The sequence below is a fragment of the Nuphar pumila genome, chromosome 11, assembly GCF_984573655.1.
Source record: "Nuphar pumila chromosome 11, dmNupPumi1.hap1.1, whole genome shotgun sequence".
NCBI classification, from domain to species: Eukaryota; Viridiplantae; Streptophyta; class Magnoliopsida; order Nymphaeales; family Nymphaeaceae; genus Nuphar; species Nuphar pumila.
This window is the reverse complement of record NC_143259.1, coordinates 91,102,619-91,121,557: the sequence shown is the minus strand read 5'-3', so window position 1 is coordinate 91,121,557 and position 18,939 is coordinate 91,102,619. Positions and strand designations below refer to the sequence as shown.

Here is an 18,939-nt window from a genome sequence, read left to right as displayed (position 1 = left end):
ATCGACTAGCAAGCGCACAGATGCCTTAGCCTCGCATGCCATGAAGCATATCGTGACTCTATAGGCACGCCCAAGAATAACCTCACCACAGAATGGACAAAGCCTTACGTCTCCTCAATCCGAAGATCGGTTGATAATTGCATGTCATAGCAAAGATTATCACCCAGACTCGTTCGTCAGCTCCTAGGCATTCATTCGCTTAGTCCTGAGTCACCATACTCGGTTGAAACCACCTAAGGTGATCCCTGGAAGAATTAGCCTTTAACTCACATGCACCCCCGTGCATCCAAACGCTACGTGTGAAAAAATCATCCAAGTCAAGAGGTCTTTAACCAAATCTTTGAAAGCAATATATTTTGATCCATTGGCACTGCTTAACCAAAAAATGCTTTATGTTTGTGCCACCATACACCATTGTACCAATGACAATATTATTGTCTATTGTATGCTATGCTACCACCTCACATCACTGATCAAGTCAACGCATACTGCACGTTCCTACACTTGATGCATTTTCTACTCAATAGAGGTCTGCTCTGCACATGCCCCATTTTGAAGGCTTGGTCTGGGACAAGGATAATAATGTTTAAGAATGTGTGTCTGTCCACACGCACAAGCTTGTAAGAAGGAGATTAGAGGAAATTTTTGATATTTTATGTGTGCATTTGTGCAGGTGGATGTGTGCTTCTATGATTGTGCACATATTTGCGTGCGTTGAAAAATATTAGATGGAAAATTTTGATAGTGTAAGAGAGTGTGTGTGCACGAGTGTCTGCATGAGCGCTTTTGATCTTTGAAAAGTATCATGATCATCTAATAAAAAAGGTTTTAATTTATTCAAATGAGTGATTTGAACATCTATTTATTTTAACAACTTATTACAGAGTTCATTCAGACCTTTTAATTCATAGATGTGGATCTCGTACCTATGAATGGGGATATTCTCGATACTCATAAAGAAAAAAGTAAGTGAATTAGACAAAAAGAGAAGTGACTTGGACAAAAAGAAGTGAATTGACTTAGACAAATCTTGTTTGTCGATAACCTTGGACCAATCAATCAAATGTTGATTAATACTTAATTGATCGAACACTACTTGAAAACGGTTCTTCTATTCAGAAACTAAATACTCCAAATGCTCCTAAAAATTCTTTCTCCCATTGGACCATTTGCATCTATATGCATTAGAATCCCGATTCATGGATCTCTCGGTTCGAGAAATAAGAGGATTAAACCATTTCTTCTGGCTCTTTTTCACATTCAATAAATGTTGGTTGATCATATATTTCAAACTTGTGCATGTACGCACGTGTGCTTTTATGGTGATGTTCCAAGCATATTTAGGATGGAGAAGAGTTTTTCATAATTCCATCTTTCCAATTTTAGTTGGTTAAGAAACCCCAAATCTTATCATAATGTATTTTGTTTGTTAGGGTTTAGGTTTTCTATTTAATTCATATATTTTAAATACCATAAATGTTTAATTAGCATTTTAGGTTTTTTTAATAAGCATTAGGCATGCAATTAATGCTTGATTTTGGTTAGAATATTAGGTTTTTTTTTTCTTTTCAATTAGAATAACTATATGCATTTTTTAAGATTTAGGGTATTGGTTTTGGATTTTATCCAAATGGCATGAATGTTTTAATTAGGGTTTTAGTTTTATTTGTATTTTTTTTCTTTTCAATTATCATTAAGAATGATTCCATCAATGAATGCTTGGCTTTTGTTAGAATTTTAGGATTTTGTTTTTTCAATTAGGATATCTATGAATCGTGTTTGTTACGATTTAGGGCTTTGATTTAGTTTTTTTTATAATGACATAGGTGTTTAGTTTTGGTTTTATGAATTTTTGTATATTTTTTTAATTACCATTAAACATGAATCCATGAATAATAAATGCTTGTTTTTAGTAGAATATAAGTGTTTTGTTTTTTTATCAATTAACCTAAATCCATAATTTATAATGTTTGTAAGAATTAGGGTTTTGATTTTTTTTAACTGGCATGAATATTTAATTATGATTTTAGGGTTTTCTAACATATTGTTAGAATAATTTATTAACAATTTTTTTTTTCATTTTACATTTGTAGACATCCTAATTTAGATTTTTAGTTCCACCACTGTTCAGGTGCAATGTAATTGCATACTTTTAGTGTGTTGTGGTGCCTAATCACCTGCTTAAAGCTCGCAATCACATCTCAATTCATTGAGGATTAGCACCCATTCATATTTAATATTAAAACACATTTCACCTTGATAAGGGTCAGTTTTGATTGGTCTTGAATGGCTTTGAACAATTGACTCTGCATGACAAAGTGACCTTTTCTTGGTGTCCCAACCGTTCTGCACTGTTTCTTAATCATTGAGCTTGGGTCTATATAAATTAGGGGTGGCAATCGGGTCGGGTTGGCGGGTCAGAATACCTCAACACAAACACAAACATGACCCGTTTATTAAACGGGTCGGATGTGGCAAACACGAACATGACCCATTTATTAAACGGGTAGCCCGACATGACAAGGTTAACTCGTTTAATAAACGGGTCGGGTCAATACGACAAGATTATATCTCTTCGTTAAAAGATGTTGCAAGCAAGAAATAAGAAGGGGGAGTTATTTTAAGTAAGAAGAAATTAAAAAGAGTTATATTTTTAGCTTGATTTGATGTTAAAAAAATTAATGCTTTTTTCAGATGAGAACATTTAATGTTATTGCTCTCAAGTCTTGTCACCTCGGTAGCGGGAGTCTACTGATTAACTTTTCACCTCTTTCTCTCTCTCATATTTAATGTTATTGCTCTGAAGTCTTGTCACCTCTGCAAGGCGGGTTTTAAATATTTAAAAGTGTTGTGTATATTTAGAACAGGTTGACACGATTATCAGTTTGGATTACAAATGGGTTGCGGATTTAATCATCCCCGCCTAACCCATTTATTAAACGGGTTGGCATACCCCTAACACGAACACGACCCGTTTAATAAACGGGTTAGGCGGGTCAACCCGTTTACAACACGAACCTGTTTAAGCCAAACCCTAACCCGGCTAAGAAGCGGGTTGGTGGGTCGGGTCAGATTTTGCCACCCCTGATATAAATTCAAGCTCTCTCTCTTTTCTACAAGAGCAGATCAGGTTTAATGAACCTTGTATTGAACATCATCTAAGAAATCTTAGATATCCAAAATGAATGAGACCCAAAAACTATCACATTTTAAATGTTGTTCATTTATTTCTGGATGAACAATGCAATGTAAATTTCCTATTTAGTCAAAGCACCTATTGTTTCATGGGCTTCTAGGTGCCGTTCATCTTGGCGATGAGCAACCATCAGTCTTTGTTTTCTCGAACTTTCAACCAATTTTTTCTCCTAGTTGCTTCTTAATTTTTTTAGGAGCTATTCAAGGGTGACTATCGATCATTCAGCCTCAGCTAGTGCCTGAAATGGTTCGAAGGCTTGGGAGTTTTGTATGTTTCAATTAGGGGTGTCAATGGGTTGGGTTTATCCAGACCCGACCCATACCAAACCCTATAGGGACCAGGTATGGTGATCAATAAGAAGACCAGATTAAGACTCAAAGGTCTGATTAATACATGGATCCAGGTATAGTTTGTGAAATTTTGTACCAGACCAGGCCCTGACCTGAGTTCCGGTTAAGACCATGTAAAAACGATATAAAAAAATTTATTTTACCAGGTACAGCCTGAGTGTGGTTCATGTAGTTCTTACGGTGGATCTGATTAAATTTATCCCTGGACCTGATACCCTACCCGAAAATCTGGGCCAAGTCTGATTTCACCTGGATCCGAACCAAACAAGGCCCGTTGACATCCTTAGTTTCAATTGTATTGGGAAGAGAAATGATGATTGAAGCTCATTGTGCAGAGTATGTTTTAAATAAGGCAACTTAGGCTTTAATGCAAATGTTTTTAGAAAAAGAAAAAAACAACACTATATATATATATATATATATATTTTTTTTTTTTGGATACTCCAAGAAAAAACCCTCTCATCACCTAGCTAGTAAAACCCTCATGTTCAATTGGGGCAGATATCCCTGAACAAGAAGACAGAAACTTCTAGAAAGGAAGAAAGAGGGAAGAGAGCCTTGTAAAGATGCCTCAGGACGCCGCCGGTGCAGGCGCAGGCACAGGCATTCCGCCGGCCGTTCCTTCGAACCCTCCGCCTCTTGCACCGCCTTGTGTTGAGTGGGCCCCACAGGAGTCCAGGGTCCCGTCGTAGGGCTGCCATCTGGCCCAAACCGGCCAACTAAACTCCGGTGCGGTGGTCCCCACCCGGCCGAGCTCTCCGGTGGCGCCGTCGGAAACCCTGTCGGGTTCTTGATCTCCGGCAACCGGAACCCGCAGCGGCGTCGGTATGGCCATGACGGACATCCAGGCGTTGTGGTAGACCTCCGGCGGCCGGATCAAGACGCCGTCGACGGTGACGTCCCCGAGATCCGATCCCACGGCGATCGACTCGCCCTCGAGCAGCGTATCGATCCGCGTACCGGGAGGGAGACGGGCCAGGTCCGGCAAGAGGAACCGGTGCGGCACCGCGTGGTACCGGAACTCGAACCAAGAACCGGAAGATCCGGTTCGAATATCGGTATCGTTCGGCGAGAAGACCGTCATTCCCGGAAGCCACGTCAGCTCCGCCCAGCTGGCCGTCATCGCCGCCGCGAGGTTCGCGAACCCGATGCCCCTCAGCGTGCGGATCGCGTGGTCGAGGTACGCCGCCGGAAAGATCGTCGGCGAAAGTCGGAGTTCCGCTGCAGTGGCGCAGCCGGAGGCGTCGGCGGGGTTGAGGACGCCGTCAATGCCGTGGACGGTCAGGTCGCGGTCGGAGTAGAGATTAGGCTGTCGGATCCTGACGAACGGGGGGGTCGGGTTCTTGGTGGGGGAGAGGCAGAGTTCGCCGGCCGGAGTTCTGCAGAGGAAGGCGCACCGGAGACCGAGGAAGGTCCGCAGGCCGGTGCCCACCGGGAGGGAGGCGAGATCGTTGTAGCCGAGGGGTTGGGTGATAGTGTGGTAGAGGAGGAGGCTGGTGGGTGGCGGGCCGCCGAACGTGGGCTTTCTGGCGAAGTTGGCGTCTGCAGGGGCGAAGACGGTGCCGGTGAATTTGGGAAGGAGTCCTGCTCCGGCCGCGGCATCGATGGCTCCGGCGAAGGCCGTGTATCCGTGAGAGCGGAGGACGGTGGTGGCGGCAGTGACGGCAGTGACGGCGGAGTTCGGGGTGGCGGAGCCCTCCGGGCGGAGGAACGAGAGGGAGACGATGATGGCCAAGAATGAGGAGAGAGAGAGGTTGAAATGGCGGGTGGTGTGTGTAATTCTTGTTTAAAAATGGGGACGTGAAGGGTTTTCTTGCGTCGTTCATAAGTTTCTTGTTTCCTCGAGAGTAACTCTTTGTTGAAAGATCTCGGGAAAATATCGGGCTAAATAAGCCTTAAAATTGCTTAGAGAATATAAAACTTGAAAATTACAAAAATATTAAAAAGACTAGTAATGGGTCGGTGCTAAACCCATTTAGTGCTAAATAGGTTTATCTGATTTTTGTATTTTTTTTTTAAATTCTGACCGTACAAATGTGATCGAATTTTATAGAGATCAGCTCTGGAAGCTTTTGACTCCTGGGTGAGTTTTTTATAAAGTTCAAAAAATTAACGGTCCAAAATATTTGAGACTCCAAACATCATTTTTTTTTCATCAAAAAACACACCATCCATGTGTGGATTCTTAGTAAATCGATCGGGCCGGAACCGCATAACCCATTTAGCACCAAATGGGCTTAGCACTGACCACAATAAAATCATGATGGTTTTGAAAAATAGGCAATCTTTTAAAAAAATCTCACTATTTTAACTATACTTTATCATCTTATGACAATATCAGGAGAATTTTATCACTGTATGAAAACATCATGATAAATTTGGGTATTTTCAAATTATGCCCTCCATATATGGGAATAACCTGATGAAGCCTTTTTGGGATTTTAGTCATTGTGTTGTTGAATCCATTTTCATTGCATGTAAATAATATGAATAACTTCACCTAATAAGGAATTGCTGCATCCAATTATATACATTAACTTGTTCTTTTAAACATATCTCATCATGCTATAAAGCAATAAAAATGTAACACCATATCTACAAAGAACCTGTCTAGAAACAGGGATCACTAAGCCACTCATCATTAGATTTAAAAAAAAAAAACCGTGGCAACTTAGCTCATAACAGGCTCACTAAGTCTAAGAGCAAGCAACCATCGCTTGCTCTCCATTACCAGCAATGGGGGACTGGTTCCGTGGAGCTAAAACACCACAATTCTCTCTCTTAATTACTTTGCCATTGGCCTTACTCTCAGCCGATGGAATGGTTGCCGGCGGCCGTGCGCTGTGGAAGGCCGCCATGTCTTTGAGGTTCTGCAGCGACTCCAGGGTCTCGACCACGGTCGTCATGCACGGCCGATCCTTCAGGTTCGAGCTCACACACCTCAGTGCCAGCGCCGCAGCCTCCCTGGCACCCTTGACTGAGTACTGCCCTGCCAGCTTCGGGTCCATGATGTAACCCACCTTCCTGCCGCTGGTCAGGTATGGCTTAACCCAGTCCACCAGGTTTTGTTCTCTCTTGGGCTTGGTTTTGTCCATCGATCTTCTCCCTGTCAGTAACTCCAGCAGCACAACTCCAAAGCTGTACACGTCGCTCCTTGTGGTTAGGTGCCCTGGATGTGGCACAAGGCTGGTTATGATTTGAAACTACACAGCAGCAGTTATGAATGATCCAGGTGCAATCACATTGCATACTTTGAGCGTGCCACTGCACCTGACCACCTTGGCCTGGCCCCAATAAAAAAATTGGGTGCAGACGGCACACTAAAGTGTGCAATGCGATTGCTCATTATTATGATCATATTGTACAGAACCAAATTATTGGTTACATACATACCATCGACACCGCACATCTCACTTGATAGTTGCTCACATATTTGCGACTGTTTTCAAGTGAGATGTGTGGTGGATATTGAATGTAACTGACGATTGATTATACACGATGCGATGGTAACTGCTCTAGCAGTAGAAAAGTAGTGGGGGGGTGTTCATAAATGTTTTGCTCAGTGTTGTCAGTATCAGCCTGAATCGGCTGATACGTATTCGTATCGCCAGAAAATCGATACGAGACTGAAAAAGAATCGGTTATTTTTTAATAAATGTAAAAAATAACTTAAAATTAAAATTTGAGCTATTATTTTAATGACTTTAACACGTGCAATGTTCTGATTGACACATAATATTTTTTTAAAATTACTTTTTGGCAGATTAATAACGATTCACTTGAGAATCCGTATCAGTGGATTCACCTAAACAGTTGGCCAAACGGTTCAGGTCCAATTCCGATACTGACAACATTGGTTTTGCTCATCCTTACCGGTCATTACATACTCGGGAGCAGCGTAACCCTGAGTACCCATGACGCGCGTGGAGACGTGGGTTTCTTCCCCTTCAGGTCCCATCGTCGCCAGGCCGAAATCCGATAGCTTTGCTGTGAAGTCCTGCCAACACAGGAGAAAAAATAAATAACATGGTGTGTGTCCTGTGGGAAGCTAACTGCAAGCTTCAGAGGCCATTAATGATTAAACTGGTTAGGTTTTCACATTAGGGATGCAAACGGGTCTGGTTTTCAGGATCTTAAAATAGATGGAAAAGTTATGTCAGATTGGATTAGAGTTGTGAGTCTTGAAAGTAGGAGCTTTGGAAGCGTGCTTCTTCGCTTCCTGTAACTCTGGTTTGGATGAAGGGCAGCCAAATTTTACAATTTTTTCTTGTGAATCTGACCCATTTTGCTGAATGTGGAAACATGTACTTAGTGTCTCACTTGAAACCATCTTTTAGAATGGAAAGATGCCAAAGAAAAGAGAGAGAGAGAGAGAGAGAGATGGACAACAAGTGTACAAGCTTACGGAGTCGAGCAAGATGTTGGAGGTTTTAAAATCGCGATAAATGACAGGAGTCACAGCGCCGTGCAGGAAGGCAAGACCTTTGGCCGCTCCAATTGCAATCTTCAGTCTTGTTCCCCAAGCCAATGCCGAATGTCCTACGAGTAATAACCGAAATTGTGTACCTTCGGCCCATTAGAAAAATGAAAGCACAGTATGCAATTATATAATAGATTTAAACGGTAACTGCACCAACTTTTGAGAAAAAAAAAAAAGAGGAGCAAATGCAATTACAGATGAGTTTTATGAATGGATGCTACAGTGAGAAGTAATGGGCAGTGTCAGATCGTTTGTCACGGGTAGTCTAGGTTCAAATCCCATGGACGTCACACTCTGCGTAAGCACCGAAGCTTGGTGACTTCCTGGGATCGAAGAGTAAGCCCTTGGAGTTTTACGCTGACAGGACAGTGATTGTAATTACTGCAGGCTGAACCAGCGCCGCTAGGTCTCTGCGCCTTGGGTAGTTTCTTCGAGAAAAAAAAAAGGTAATGAGCAGTGTCCTTTGCTGCAAAGGCAAAGCTCGGTATACACTCTAACCAGTAGTAAGAGGACCTCAAGGGTTTTACCAACCAGAGACTAGACAATATGCCGCCGGTGATGGGGGAGAGACGATTCAAAAACAGGGGTCGGTTCACCCCCTCCAAAATTTTCTGATTTTGGCCCAAATCACCTGAATTGGCCAAATCAGTCGAATTTTCATTAAACTGGTTCTGATTAAAAAAAATAAATAAACGTGTAAAGTGTAACATGCATTTTCTTTAATGGGTTGTGCTGCTACTTTATGAACATTCTTTTAAAAATATCATTGTTATGAATGTTTTTTAATTTTATATTGGCATCTATTATTTTGTTATCTTTTCATATATATATATATATATATATATATATATATATATATATATATATATATATATATATACAAAATTCTGTTTCTTTTTTTTATTTTTTCTGAATGTTGGAATAGAAAAATAATTTTTAGATATTCCAATTCAAAAATTATTCGATTTGATTCTTTGGTTTTTTTTAAGAAACTGATCCACCAAGTGAACCGATTTCAACTACATTGATTGAAACCTAGTGGCAACATAGATATAAAATTTAGTGGTAATTTTTAAAAGATTCACTCTTTTTTTTTTGTCCATGCCAACCAGAATATATAATTATAATTTTTATTTGTTGATTCTCGGAATTAAAGCTAAATTGAGACTTTTGTTAAAAGATTAAAAGATGCTAATATTTTAGGGCTTCCTATTGAGTTTAATCTTTAGGGCTCGCTCGCTTTGCTCCCTCACTCTATCAGTTTAACTAAAATGGAAATATGTGCCCTTCAAACACTTGAAGATGAAATAATTAATGTTGTCAAAACCAAATCTAATCGACCTCAATCAATTGATTCGAATTAAATTGCAATTCACCGATTTATAGAAAATCAGCATGAACCAGTTTTCTTTTTTCTTTTTATATTTTCTGGTAATTATATCATTTTTTCTATTATATTTCCATCAAGTCCATTTACTATGTTTCTTTACCTAATCCTAGGGATTGAAGCTCTAATGCTTTACTTAGGTCACATTATCTAGTTCTTGAAAGGAATTTTCTTTTCTAGCATAAATACAACGAAACAATTGGATCCAGTATTCAGCCTTTTTATAAATAAGTGTCCCCTACTTAAAAGTATAGCTAGCTATCCGTACCCACGGCCCGTCTCAACTTCAAGTCCGTAAATGCGGTCGACAATCATACATGGAAAATGTGTTCGTGAAGTCAGATCACAGAACGGAGCTACTTCATCTGAAAGTGCCCACGCGAGCCCACCCAAACTTCGGGGCCGTGCCGTGTGCAATCATATTTGCATACTTTGAGTGTGCTGCTGCACCTAATTAACTTTGGGTCTACAAAACTCACTAGCCAGATGAGTGATTCATAATTGAAAATTATCTCTGTCTAACTTGTTATTTTCTCTCTTTTCATCAGTCTAAGGCAAGGTGGTTGTGAGGTCCCATCTAGGGTTTTGGAGTGTTACTCATAAAAAAAAAATTGATGTCGTTCAATAATGGCAATGTTATTAACCACTTTCAAGAAGGAAACATGTGTTAGTCTATGAAAGGCACTGTCACATCAAAAAGGTGATTGCCCTCATCACTGAATCCATGTTCAAAATCAAGCAGCATGCAAGAAGAGAGAGAGAGAGAGAGAGAGAGATATATAGAAATGTTACTCTTGAAAAGATGGTTCTCCAAACTGCCTCGAGGCATGAACTCATACACCAAAAGCCTTTCTTCATCTTCACAACAGTAGCCGATCAGTTTTACAAGATGAGGATGCCTTAGCTGCCCCAGAAATATCACCTCTGCCTTCGATACAAAAATAATGAAAAAAAAAATGAAACTAACATATGATGAGATCCATCAAAATTTATGAAAAAAAAGATGAGATTACATGATAACAATTCTTTCACTGCAATCTGTACAACACCTGGTATATATGATGAGTTTCATCCTACGTTTACGCTGAATCTTAGCCATCCAACCAACAGCTATGATTAGTCCACATTCTCACCTAGATATGGATTAATCTTAGCCATACAGACACATCAATTAAACAGCTAATATCAACATATAGATTCTTTTACAAGAAGCTGCATCTTTTCTTTTTATTTACACTGAGAAACCGCACCCCAGAAAAGGAGACCTAGCCACACTGGCTCTGCCTGATCAATCACCGGTTATATTCAATTCCTATCACGCATCTCATATGGAAACCGTGAAAGTGGGGCCATATGCTTATTAGACCTTATAACACTGACCCAAATAGTTAATTGGACTTTTTTCTTTATTACTAAATCTGACCACAGGATTGGGTTTGGATATTTATGAAGAAAACCAAAAAAATAATAATAATAATTTCATGCCAGCCCTTGGGAAACAGGAAAATTTCTTACCAGCCATTCTCGGTGACCCTGAAGTCCTTCAACGTCCAACAGTTTGACAGCCACTGCCTGAGCCTTCAAGGCTGGGCGTAGGTTGCTATCAACGTAGCCCTTGTGGACCGTCCCGAACCCTCCTTCCCCCAACAAGAAGCTGCTGCAGAAGTTCTGAGTGATGGCCCGGAGTTCGCTCAGTTGGAAGGCGTAGAGGCCCGATCCGAACGATAACTCGTCACCGAAACGGGTTGACGACGAGCTACTAAGATCGGAGAAAGAGAGTCGCCCAAAAGACGACAACTCCACGACCTTCTTCACGAATTCGGACTTAGTTGGCCTGCACCGGCTCAGGCTCAGGCTCCTGATCACAGTCATGTCGCCGGCCGGGCAGCACTTAGTGGCCAAAGGTCTCCAACTCTTGGCCATTCTAAAAACCCAAGAAAACAAGAAAAGAGAGAAAACCAAGAAACAGAAAAGCCTCCAAGACGAGCTCAATGAGCATGTTAGCCAACTTTCTTATGTAGAATTCTCTCATCTCAATACTGCTTTCTCCTAACCACTCCACTACCTCGTGTTTTCTTCCCTTCCTTTAAAGAATCATTGATATTTCTTTTAGCCTTTTTATATTTCATTTGTTCATAAGATGACTTTTATGACCTCCTAATACTTTGAGAATCCTATGTCATATGGACACGATGATAGCGTGTCTAGAAGACATGACAAGGCATGCAGAGACACTATGTATAATGTTTTAGTATATTTTCATAATAAAAAAGATCAAAAGTTATAGATTAAATTTAAGAAATATGTGTCATCACTGTGTTTGACCTTGTATAAAAATCATATCATGTACTCATGTCTCGAATCCATATCACATCCATGTTTGTATACATATCCATGTGACGTCACCTGAAATATAATAAAAAGAAGAAAGTGTACTTGATTACCGATATGCTAGCATGCACCCGTCTGGATGCGTGTGTATTCCATTGTCATAAATCTAATTATCGATTTTCTTGACAAAGGAAAATATCATGATAATCTGTAAAATTTATTTTCCTTAGGAAAATCTCGAAAAGTATTGGTATATTTAAAATTTTAATATATATATATATATATATGTATATATATATATATGTATGTATAAGATAAAGTATGTAGAAAAATATAGGCAAAAAATATAAAAATGTGAAGATAACATGAAAATATTGTGATAAAAGAATTGATATTTTCAAAAATTGGTGATATTTTGAAATATCACATTTTTCTCGAGATTATGTTAGTTTTTCAAAATCTCACAATAAAATCACGATATTAAAAAAAAATGGCCGGTATTTGTGACTATGGCGTGCACTTAAGTTACATTTCTCTTCTTGCACCATATTGGCTCCCTTAGGATCCGTGTTTGGATTTAGGGAATTTAGTGGAATTGTAATCCAATTCTACTAAATCCTTCATTCTAGCCACAAAGAGGAATTAAGTGGATATGGATTCAAATTCCACTGATATCCTATAATCCATACACACCCTTATGGAGAGTGTAAATTCTCTATCATGTTTGTATAAGATGAGAGTTAGATATTGGATCCATACCACTGAGTATGTATATGTGGAGTGGAGATCTTTCTAACAACTATTCTGTGTGTGATTCTCTGTCATGGTGGAGATCTTCTATAATTTACCCTGAACCTGGCTGATCCAGAATCTCATCCTATGGGTCCTGATAAATGAGAGATCCAATGTAATAGTTCATTACTTTGTTATCCAAAAGTATATTCTGATTAAATTTGGATTCGATCCAATATGTTTTCACTTTTGGGTCTAATCTGATCCATTAGTAGCTTTCACGTAAAAAACAATAAATTTTGGTCTTATTTCAGAAGTTCCAGAATTATCATGCATGTTTTGGATCCATATTAAACTCTACCTTTATCAAATTTTGGATATGGATTTGGGTTGACATCTTGTACACAAAAGTCACATTTGGATACATATCTGGTGTGTTCTTGCCCATATCAGATCCATTTTCACCTGGGCTCTCGTACCCAAAAGCAGTGTGCATAACAAGATTAAGGTGTGCTAATTTTCAAAGGTAGAGGCTGATGAGGTCATTCTCCATTCATGGTCCATGGAGGAGGAATCTTTTTTCTCACGGTTTCCCATTTCAACAAAAAGGGGGGGAGTGGTTGGAGTAGGAATTAATGACGCCAACATTTTCAATACTGCTCCACCATAGGCAGCAAAGCAGTTACAAAGATTAATATAAAGTACATTAACCATTTCCTAACTATAGCTCACACCAACCAAATGAAGCTACTTTAGGGTATTGCATTCTTCTGATTAGGGCAGAGAGAGAGAGAGAGAGAGGTTGCCAAACTAGGAAGCTAAAGGGGAAATGATACTGTAAGTAGAGGTGAAAAGAGAGGCATTTTGAAAGCGGGAAGCGAACTATCAATTTGAGAGCGAAATATAAATTAAAAATTAAGCAATATGGTAACTGAATAGGAATCGAATAAGAAACAAATAAAACCTAAAATAAAATTTAATTGTTCTTATATTTTATGATTTTCAGTAAAAAAAAGTTAATTTTTTGTTAAAATCTAACAAATGATGATTACCAATTTAAAGAAAGTATATGAGAAGTAAGTGAAAGTGTAAGAAAAAATACATGAAAACATAAAAAAATATATGAGAAAAGTATGTAGAAAACATATACCATGTGTGTGAGAAGCATAGAAGAAGTATTAGGGAATCGAGATTCCCATAAAATTTTGGAAGCGAAGAGTATCATGCTTTCGAAGCAAGTTTTTGAGAAGCGCATTTCCCACCTACCTAAGAGAGAGAGAGAAGAAAAACATGATAATCAGGTTGATGTCACCCATAGCATTTTGGCCGGGTGTGAAAGGTGAGAGAGAGAGAGAGAGAGAGAGAGAGAGGACAAACATGATAATCAGGTTGATGTCACCCATAGCATTTTGGCCCGGTGTGGGCCGTGGGGTATAGAGAGAGAGAGAGAGAGAGAGAGAGAGAGAGAGAGAGAGAGAGGTGTGCATGTGTGTGTGAATCTTTGAGGTAAAAGTTGAAAGTTCCATATAATAAAACGAGAAAACCATACATCACTAGGAAAAAATTTGACTTCTATTATCCAATTTGAACTTTTGCTCACAGTTGTTTAGGCCTTACTGACCTTGGTAGCAACCACTGGTGCAACTTTTTCATATACGAAAGACGAGCCGCTCTCTTACTAAAGATTAGGGTAATTTTATGCTACCGACCTACCTTTTACCTGATACTTCATGTCGGGTACAACTTTTTCCTGATATAGCAATATGTTTTTTACAATGGTCAAATAAGGATTTGCCCTAAGTTTTTCTGATGCAGACCCAACTTTTACCTGGTATTTCATGTCTGATATCATTTTTCTGAAATTTTTGATATAGCGTTAAGTTTTGCTAATAATAGTTGCAGGTTAGGGTTCAAAAGCCAATGGTATAGTTGTATAACTGGTAGGGTCTGCCTAATCCCAGCTTGCCTTTAAAAAAAAACTTGGGTAACCCTGTCAGCACACACAAATGGAGGGCAACCATTTAAACGTGTGTTGTTTCTATTTTGCCCTTGTTGGTTAAAAGCATGTTTGCTTTGATCAGAGTTGGGGAATGAACAATCCCAACTAAGAAAATTGTTGACTAGAAGCATGTTGGTTTCGATCACAGTTGCAGATGAATAATCACAACTAAAATGTTAAAAGTTTGATCAACTTTCACAAGATTCAAGGCAAGAACAATCACAGTCACAATCACAAGTCATATTTTTCGCAATTTTCACTAACCTTGAGAAAGTGTTGTGATTGTAAATGACAATCACATAATCTTGAGAAAATCCATTATCCCATGGCATTGCAAACATGCCCTAATATTCACTAATCTATGTTAACCCCAATCCCACGCAACCGTGTGTAACCTTTAAAAATGTTCAAAAGTTCCTATTTTACCCTTATATCACCGATGAACGTGATTGTGACGGCCTAGTGAACGGCTGAACGGGCTTCGAGTCAAGTTCAAAGGACTTTACCGACCCATATTTTTTATTTTGGATTTAGCGTATATTCGTGTTTGGGTCTGATCCATGATAGATGCATTTGGACTTATCCAGGTCAAGATTGGAACCAAATAGCATTATAGTTGGCTTAAAACTTATTTTAATCCTGACCCATTTTTCATATGAAAATCAATAGGTGTAACTCTTTCTAAGTGGATCTCATATCACAAGGTCTCATTTTCTAACCTGATTCAAAACGTTATTATAGTTTTAGATCTAAAACTAGAGCCTATCGTTAAAAAAAGAATCCAAAACTAAAACTAAATCAGGCTCATATCATCTTGACGGTGATCTGAACTTTTCATGGAAGGATTCGTCACAAACTCCTTCATCTTGGAGATGATCCAAATCTTCTTTGACCCCGGGGGTCTAACTCGCATAATTCGTCTTCAACTTGACGACAATTCAGAGATCCCTTTTACAGATATTTAATTACAGCTTAAACGATTGAGGATATATGGAAATTGAATGATTTTTTTGTGTCTCCCAGGATATTTTGACTGCCTTGTTTTTCAAGAATGATCTTTAAAAATGTGCCATTGACTGTGATCAATACTGATCACTTATAGCTTTGCAACAATATTGAATTTTCTTTGTTGGCCATATCGAGGATCTATTCTTCATCCTTTTGGTTGGCCAATAGAAAGATTTTGAATTTTGAATCTTTTTTTCGTGAAAGCTTTGTCCTTTCGAAAGTAATACTGAAGGTATTCTGAGGTAATATTTTTGTGCAATAAAGATTTTGAAATCAACAAATATTTAATGACAAATTGGCAAAAAAAAATTGAAATTCTTTATGAAAGAAATTGCTTGAGGTCTAATTGACACATCCATGACCAAATTGAGTTCTGAAAAGACTCAATATAAGATCAACTAGATAGAATTTTTGAAAAATAACCATATATTGTATGGCTAATTTGACATGATTTCTTGAAAACCCTATAATTTTTGATATTTCTCCTTATGTCCAAACTTGCAAGTATCCAACATCATTAAGACCCTTGTACCCTTTGCAACCGTTAATTGATGCTTTATTGTGATAGAATTTTACCGCCCGTCGGTTGGTGCAAACATACACTTAAATCCAAAATCGCATAGTTTTTTATGCAGAACTCATAAACTCGCATACATTTATTTGCACATTTTTGGTGAAACTAAAACCACCAAAATCGTAAATATCCTACCTTTTTGTATGTATTGATAGAATTTGCATAAATATATTTGCAAAACTCTAATCACAAATATCTTACCTTTTCGCATGTACTTTACAAAATTGCATAAATATATATATATATATATATATATATATATATATATATATATATGTGTGTGTGTGTGTGTGTGTGTGTGTGTGTGTGTGTGTGTGTGTGAAATTCCAATCACAAATATCTTATTTTTTCGCATATACTTCATGAATTCACAAAAATATATGTGTGAAACTCTACTTAAAAGAGAAACAACAAAATCATAAATATCTTATTTATTCATATATACTTCACAATCTCGCATAAATGTATTTAGAAATCTCCTTATGTCGAAAATATTGTACTTACGTATTTATGAATTTATGAATTTATGATAAATATGTGATATTGCTTATTTTTTAAAGATTTATCAAATCATATATAAACCCGTTGTGGTCTCCAACTCACTTATTTTCATATAATCTAGAGCTTTTTTGTTATCTTTTGTCTCCAATCAGTGGTCCCCAACTTGTTTTCCTTTCAACAACTATTTTCAGCAACTATTCATAAGTGGTACTTCATCAATATTGAACCATCGATAAAATGTTTTCTAGTAAGCACAATGTTTCATTTTGTTTAACAGTCATAAATGTGTTACGTTGCCCATGAATTTTCATATTCCGCAATATAGAGTCGGTCATACAACAAAGAGGGATGTGATCGAAGATTGGTTGGTTCTCACATGTCACGTGATGATTAAACAAAAGAGAACACTGTGCTTACCAAAAAAATATGCAATCGATGGTTCAGCAGTGATAAAGCCGCCTATAGTTGTTAAAAATATTTATCAAAAATAGTTGTTGGAAGGAAAGCAGGTTGAGGACCACTGGTTGGGAACAAAAGACAAAAAAAACCCTAGATTATGCAAAAAATAATCAGGTTGAAGAACACAGCAGGTTTATATATGATTCAATAAATCCACAAAAAATAAGTAATATTGCATATTTATCATAAATTTACAAGTACATAAGTATGATATTTGCAACATAAGAAGATTCACAAATACATTTATGCGAGATCATGAAGTATATGCGCATAATTAAGATATTTGTGGTTTTATTGTTTCCTTCATATATTTATGTGAATTCGTTAATTATATGCGAAAAAATAGGATATTTGTGATTGGAGTTTCACACATATATTTATACGAATTCGTGAAGTATATATGAAAAGATAGGATATTTCTTATTGGAGTTTCACAAATTTATTTATGCAAAATATTGATGTATACGTGAAAAGGTAGGATATTTGCGATTTTGGTGGTTTCAATTTCACTGGAAAATCACAAATAAATTTATGAAAGTTTGTCAGTCCCGCATAAAAAAAATGTATGATTTTGAATTTAAGTGTGTATTTGCACTAACCGACGCACAGTACAATTCTATCGCAATAAGGCATCAATTCATAATTGAGAAGGGTAAAAGGATCCTAACGATGTTGAATATTTTTGAGTTTGGACATTAGAAGAATATAAAAAAATGATAGGGGTTTTAGGGAATAGTGTCAAATTATCCATAAAGTACTTTCATTCTTTCTTTTTATGAAGATGGGTTGGATTGTTAACAAATATATTTGGTTTTACTAGGGTTTAGGTTAGAAATGGATTAAAGTCGAGGTTTGGGTCAGAATTGGGTCAAATGTGTTTTTTTTTAATTTAACTCATTTTCATTGGATTCGATATTATAGAGGTCTCATTCGCTAACAGGATTCAGTACTTTGTTTTGAGTTTTGAGTCGGATCTGGATCCAAAGCTAAAATAAATAAAAACAAACATCAAATCCAAAAACATATGTGGCATATATTTATTTTTTTATAATGGATGGCACATGCACAATTTTGAATCAGATCCATAACAAATATATTTGAGTTTGTCAGCTTCTAGATTCGAATAGGATAAGCATTATATTGTCGAATTGGGTCTAACTTGGTCCTTCTTTTTTTACTTGAAAATCAACCGTTAGCTCATGATCAGCAAATCCATTATTATAAGTTCTCATTTTCAAACTAGATTCATAAATTTATTGTAAAATCTACCTCTGAATTTTGAATATGAAACTAGAACCAATCATTAAAAATTGGATCCAAAACTAGATCAGACCCATATTTTTCTATATCAGATAACATAATTTGGTTTTGGATCAGATCCAAAGGTGTAGGTCTAAATCAAATTCTGGCAAATATGTTTATGTTGATCAAGGAAAGATGTCTCTTGCATGCGATAATGCATCTCTATCCTAAATTCTTGAAGATGATCAAGTCGATATTAAACATATGTGGGTTGATTACGTTTAGGGATGCAAACGGTCCAGATCCGAAATAGCTAAATACATGGGGATTTAGATCAGTCTCAGATCCAGAACAACTAAAAATTACAAAACCTACTTCCTGGATCTGACCCTTTTTCATCCTTAGTTAAGTCAAGTTTCTAGAGAAAGTAGAAAATCATATACAAGCCAAACAAACCAAACAATAGCAAATTAATCTATCAGAAAAATAAGGGAGAAAGAAGACAATCGAGGAAAGGGGAGTTGGGTTGCATGAGAACCATGGAAAATAATTTAGAAAGGGAAGTGGGGTGTGCCACGGGTTTACACCGTAAAGTTGCCATAAGTATTGTAGGCTTAGCCAGTGCGACTAGGTCTCTGATCCCAATGGTGGTTTCCCATATGGTTTGAATTTGAAACGAC

The 18,939-nt window shown here is 37.7% G+C and overlaps 2 protein-coding genes across 2 annotated transcripts; both read right to left on the bottom strand.

The window, feature by feature from the left end:
* Positions 1-4,117: 4,117 nt before the first annotated feature.
* Positions 4,118-6,185, bottom strand: LOC149822490 (uncharacterized). Its single transcript, XM_089980293.1, has 3 exons — positions 6,153-6,185; positions 6,047-6,111; positions 4,118-5,327 (listed from the first exon to the last, which is right to left on the bottom strand). The coding sequence occupies exons 1-3, from the start codon at positions 6,183-6,185 to the stop codon at positions 4,118-4,120; spliced, it is 1,308 nt and encodes a 435-aa protein (XP_089836419.1).
* Positions 6,186-6,242: 57 nt separating this feature from the next.
* LOC149822489 (Protein kinase superfamily protein) lies at positions 6,243-11,336 on the bottom strand. The gene is made up of 5 exons (XM_089980292.1): positions 10,929-11,336; positions 10,206-10,341; positions 7,952-8,085; positions 7,420-7,543; positions 6,243-6,715 (listed from the first exon to the last, which is right to left on the bottom strand). The coding sequence occupies exons 1-5, from the start codon at positions 11,334-11,336 to the stop codon at positions 6,243-6,245; spliced, it is 1,275 nt and encodes a 424-aa protein (XP_089836418.1).
* Positions 11,337-18,939: the final 7,603 nt, after the last annotated feature.

What these genes read in the sequence shown, in the direction of transcription:
- LOC149822489 (XM_089980292.1), bottom strand. Translation starts at nt 11,336, where the DNA reads ATGGCCAAGAGTTGGAGACCTTTGGCCACTAAGTGCTGCCCGGCCGGC. An exon ending in AGGGTCACCGAGAATGGCTG is followed by an intron (nt 10,342 to 10,928) that starts GTAAGAAATTTT and finishes TTTGTATCGAAG; the next exon opens with GCAGAGGTGATATTTCTGGG. An exon ending in GGAGAACCATCTTTTCAAGA is followed by an intron (nt 8,086 to 10,205) that starts GTAACATTTCTA and finishes TATTACTCGTAG; the next exon opens with GACATTCGGCATTGGCTTGG.
- LOC149822490 (XM_089980293.1), bottom strand. Translation starts at nt 6,185, where the DNA reads ATGAGTGGCTTAGTGATCCCTGTTTCTAGACAG. An exon ending in TGATCCCTGTTTCTAGACAG is followed by an intron (nt 6,112 to 6,152) that starts GTTCTTTGTAGA and finishes ATTGCTTTATAG; the next exon opens with CATGATGAGATATGTTTAAA. An exon ending in ATGCAGCAATTCCTTATTAG is followed by an intron (nt 5,328 to 6,046) that starts GTGAAGTTATTC and finishes TTTTTAAACAAG; the next exon opens with AATTACACACACCACCCGCC.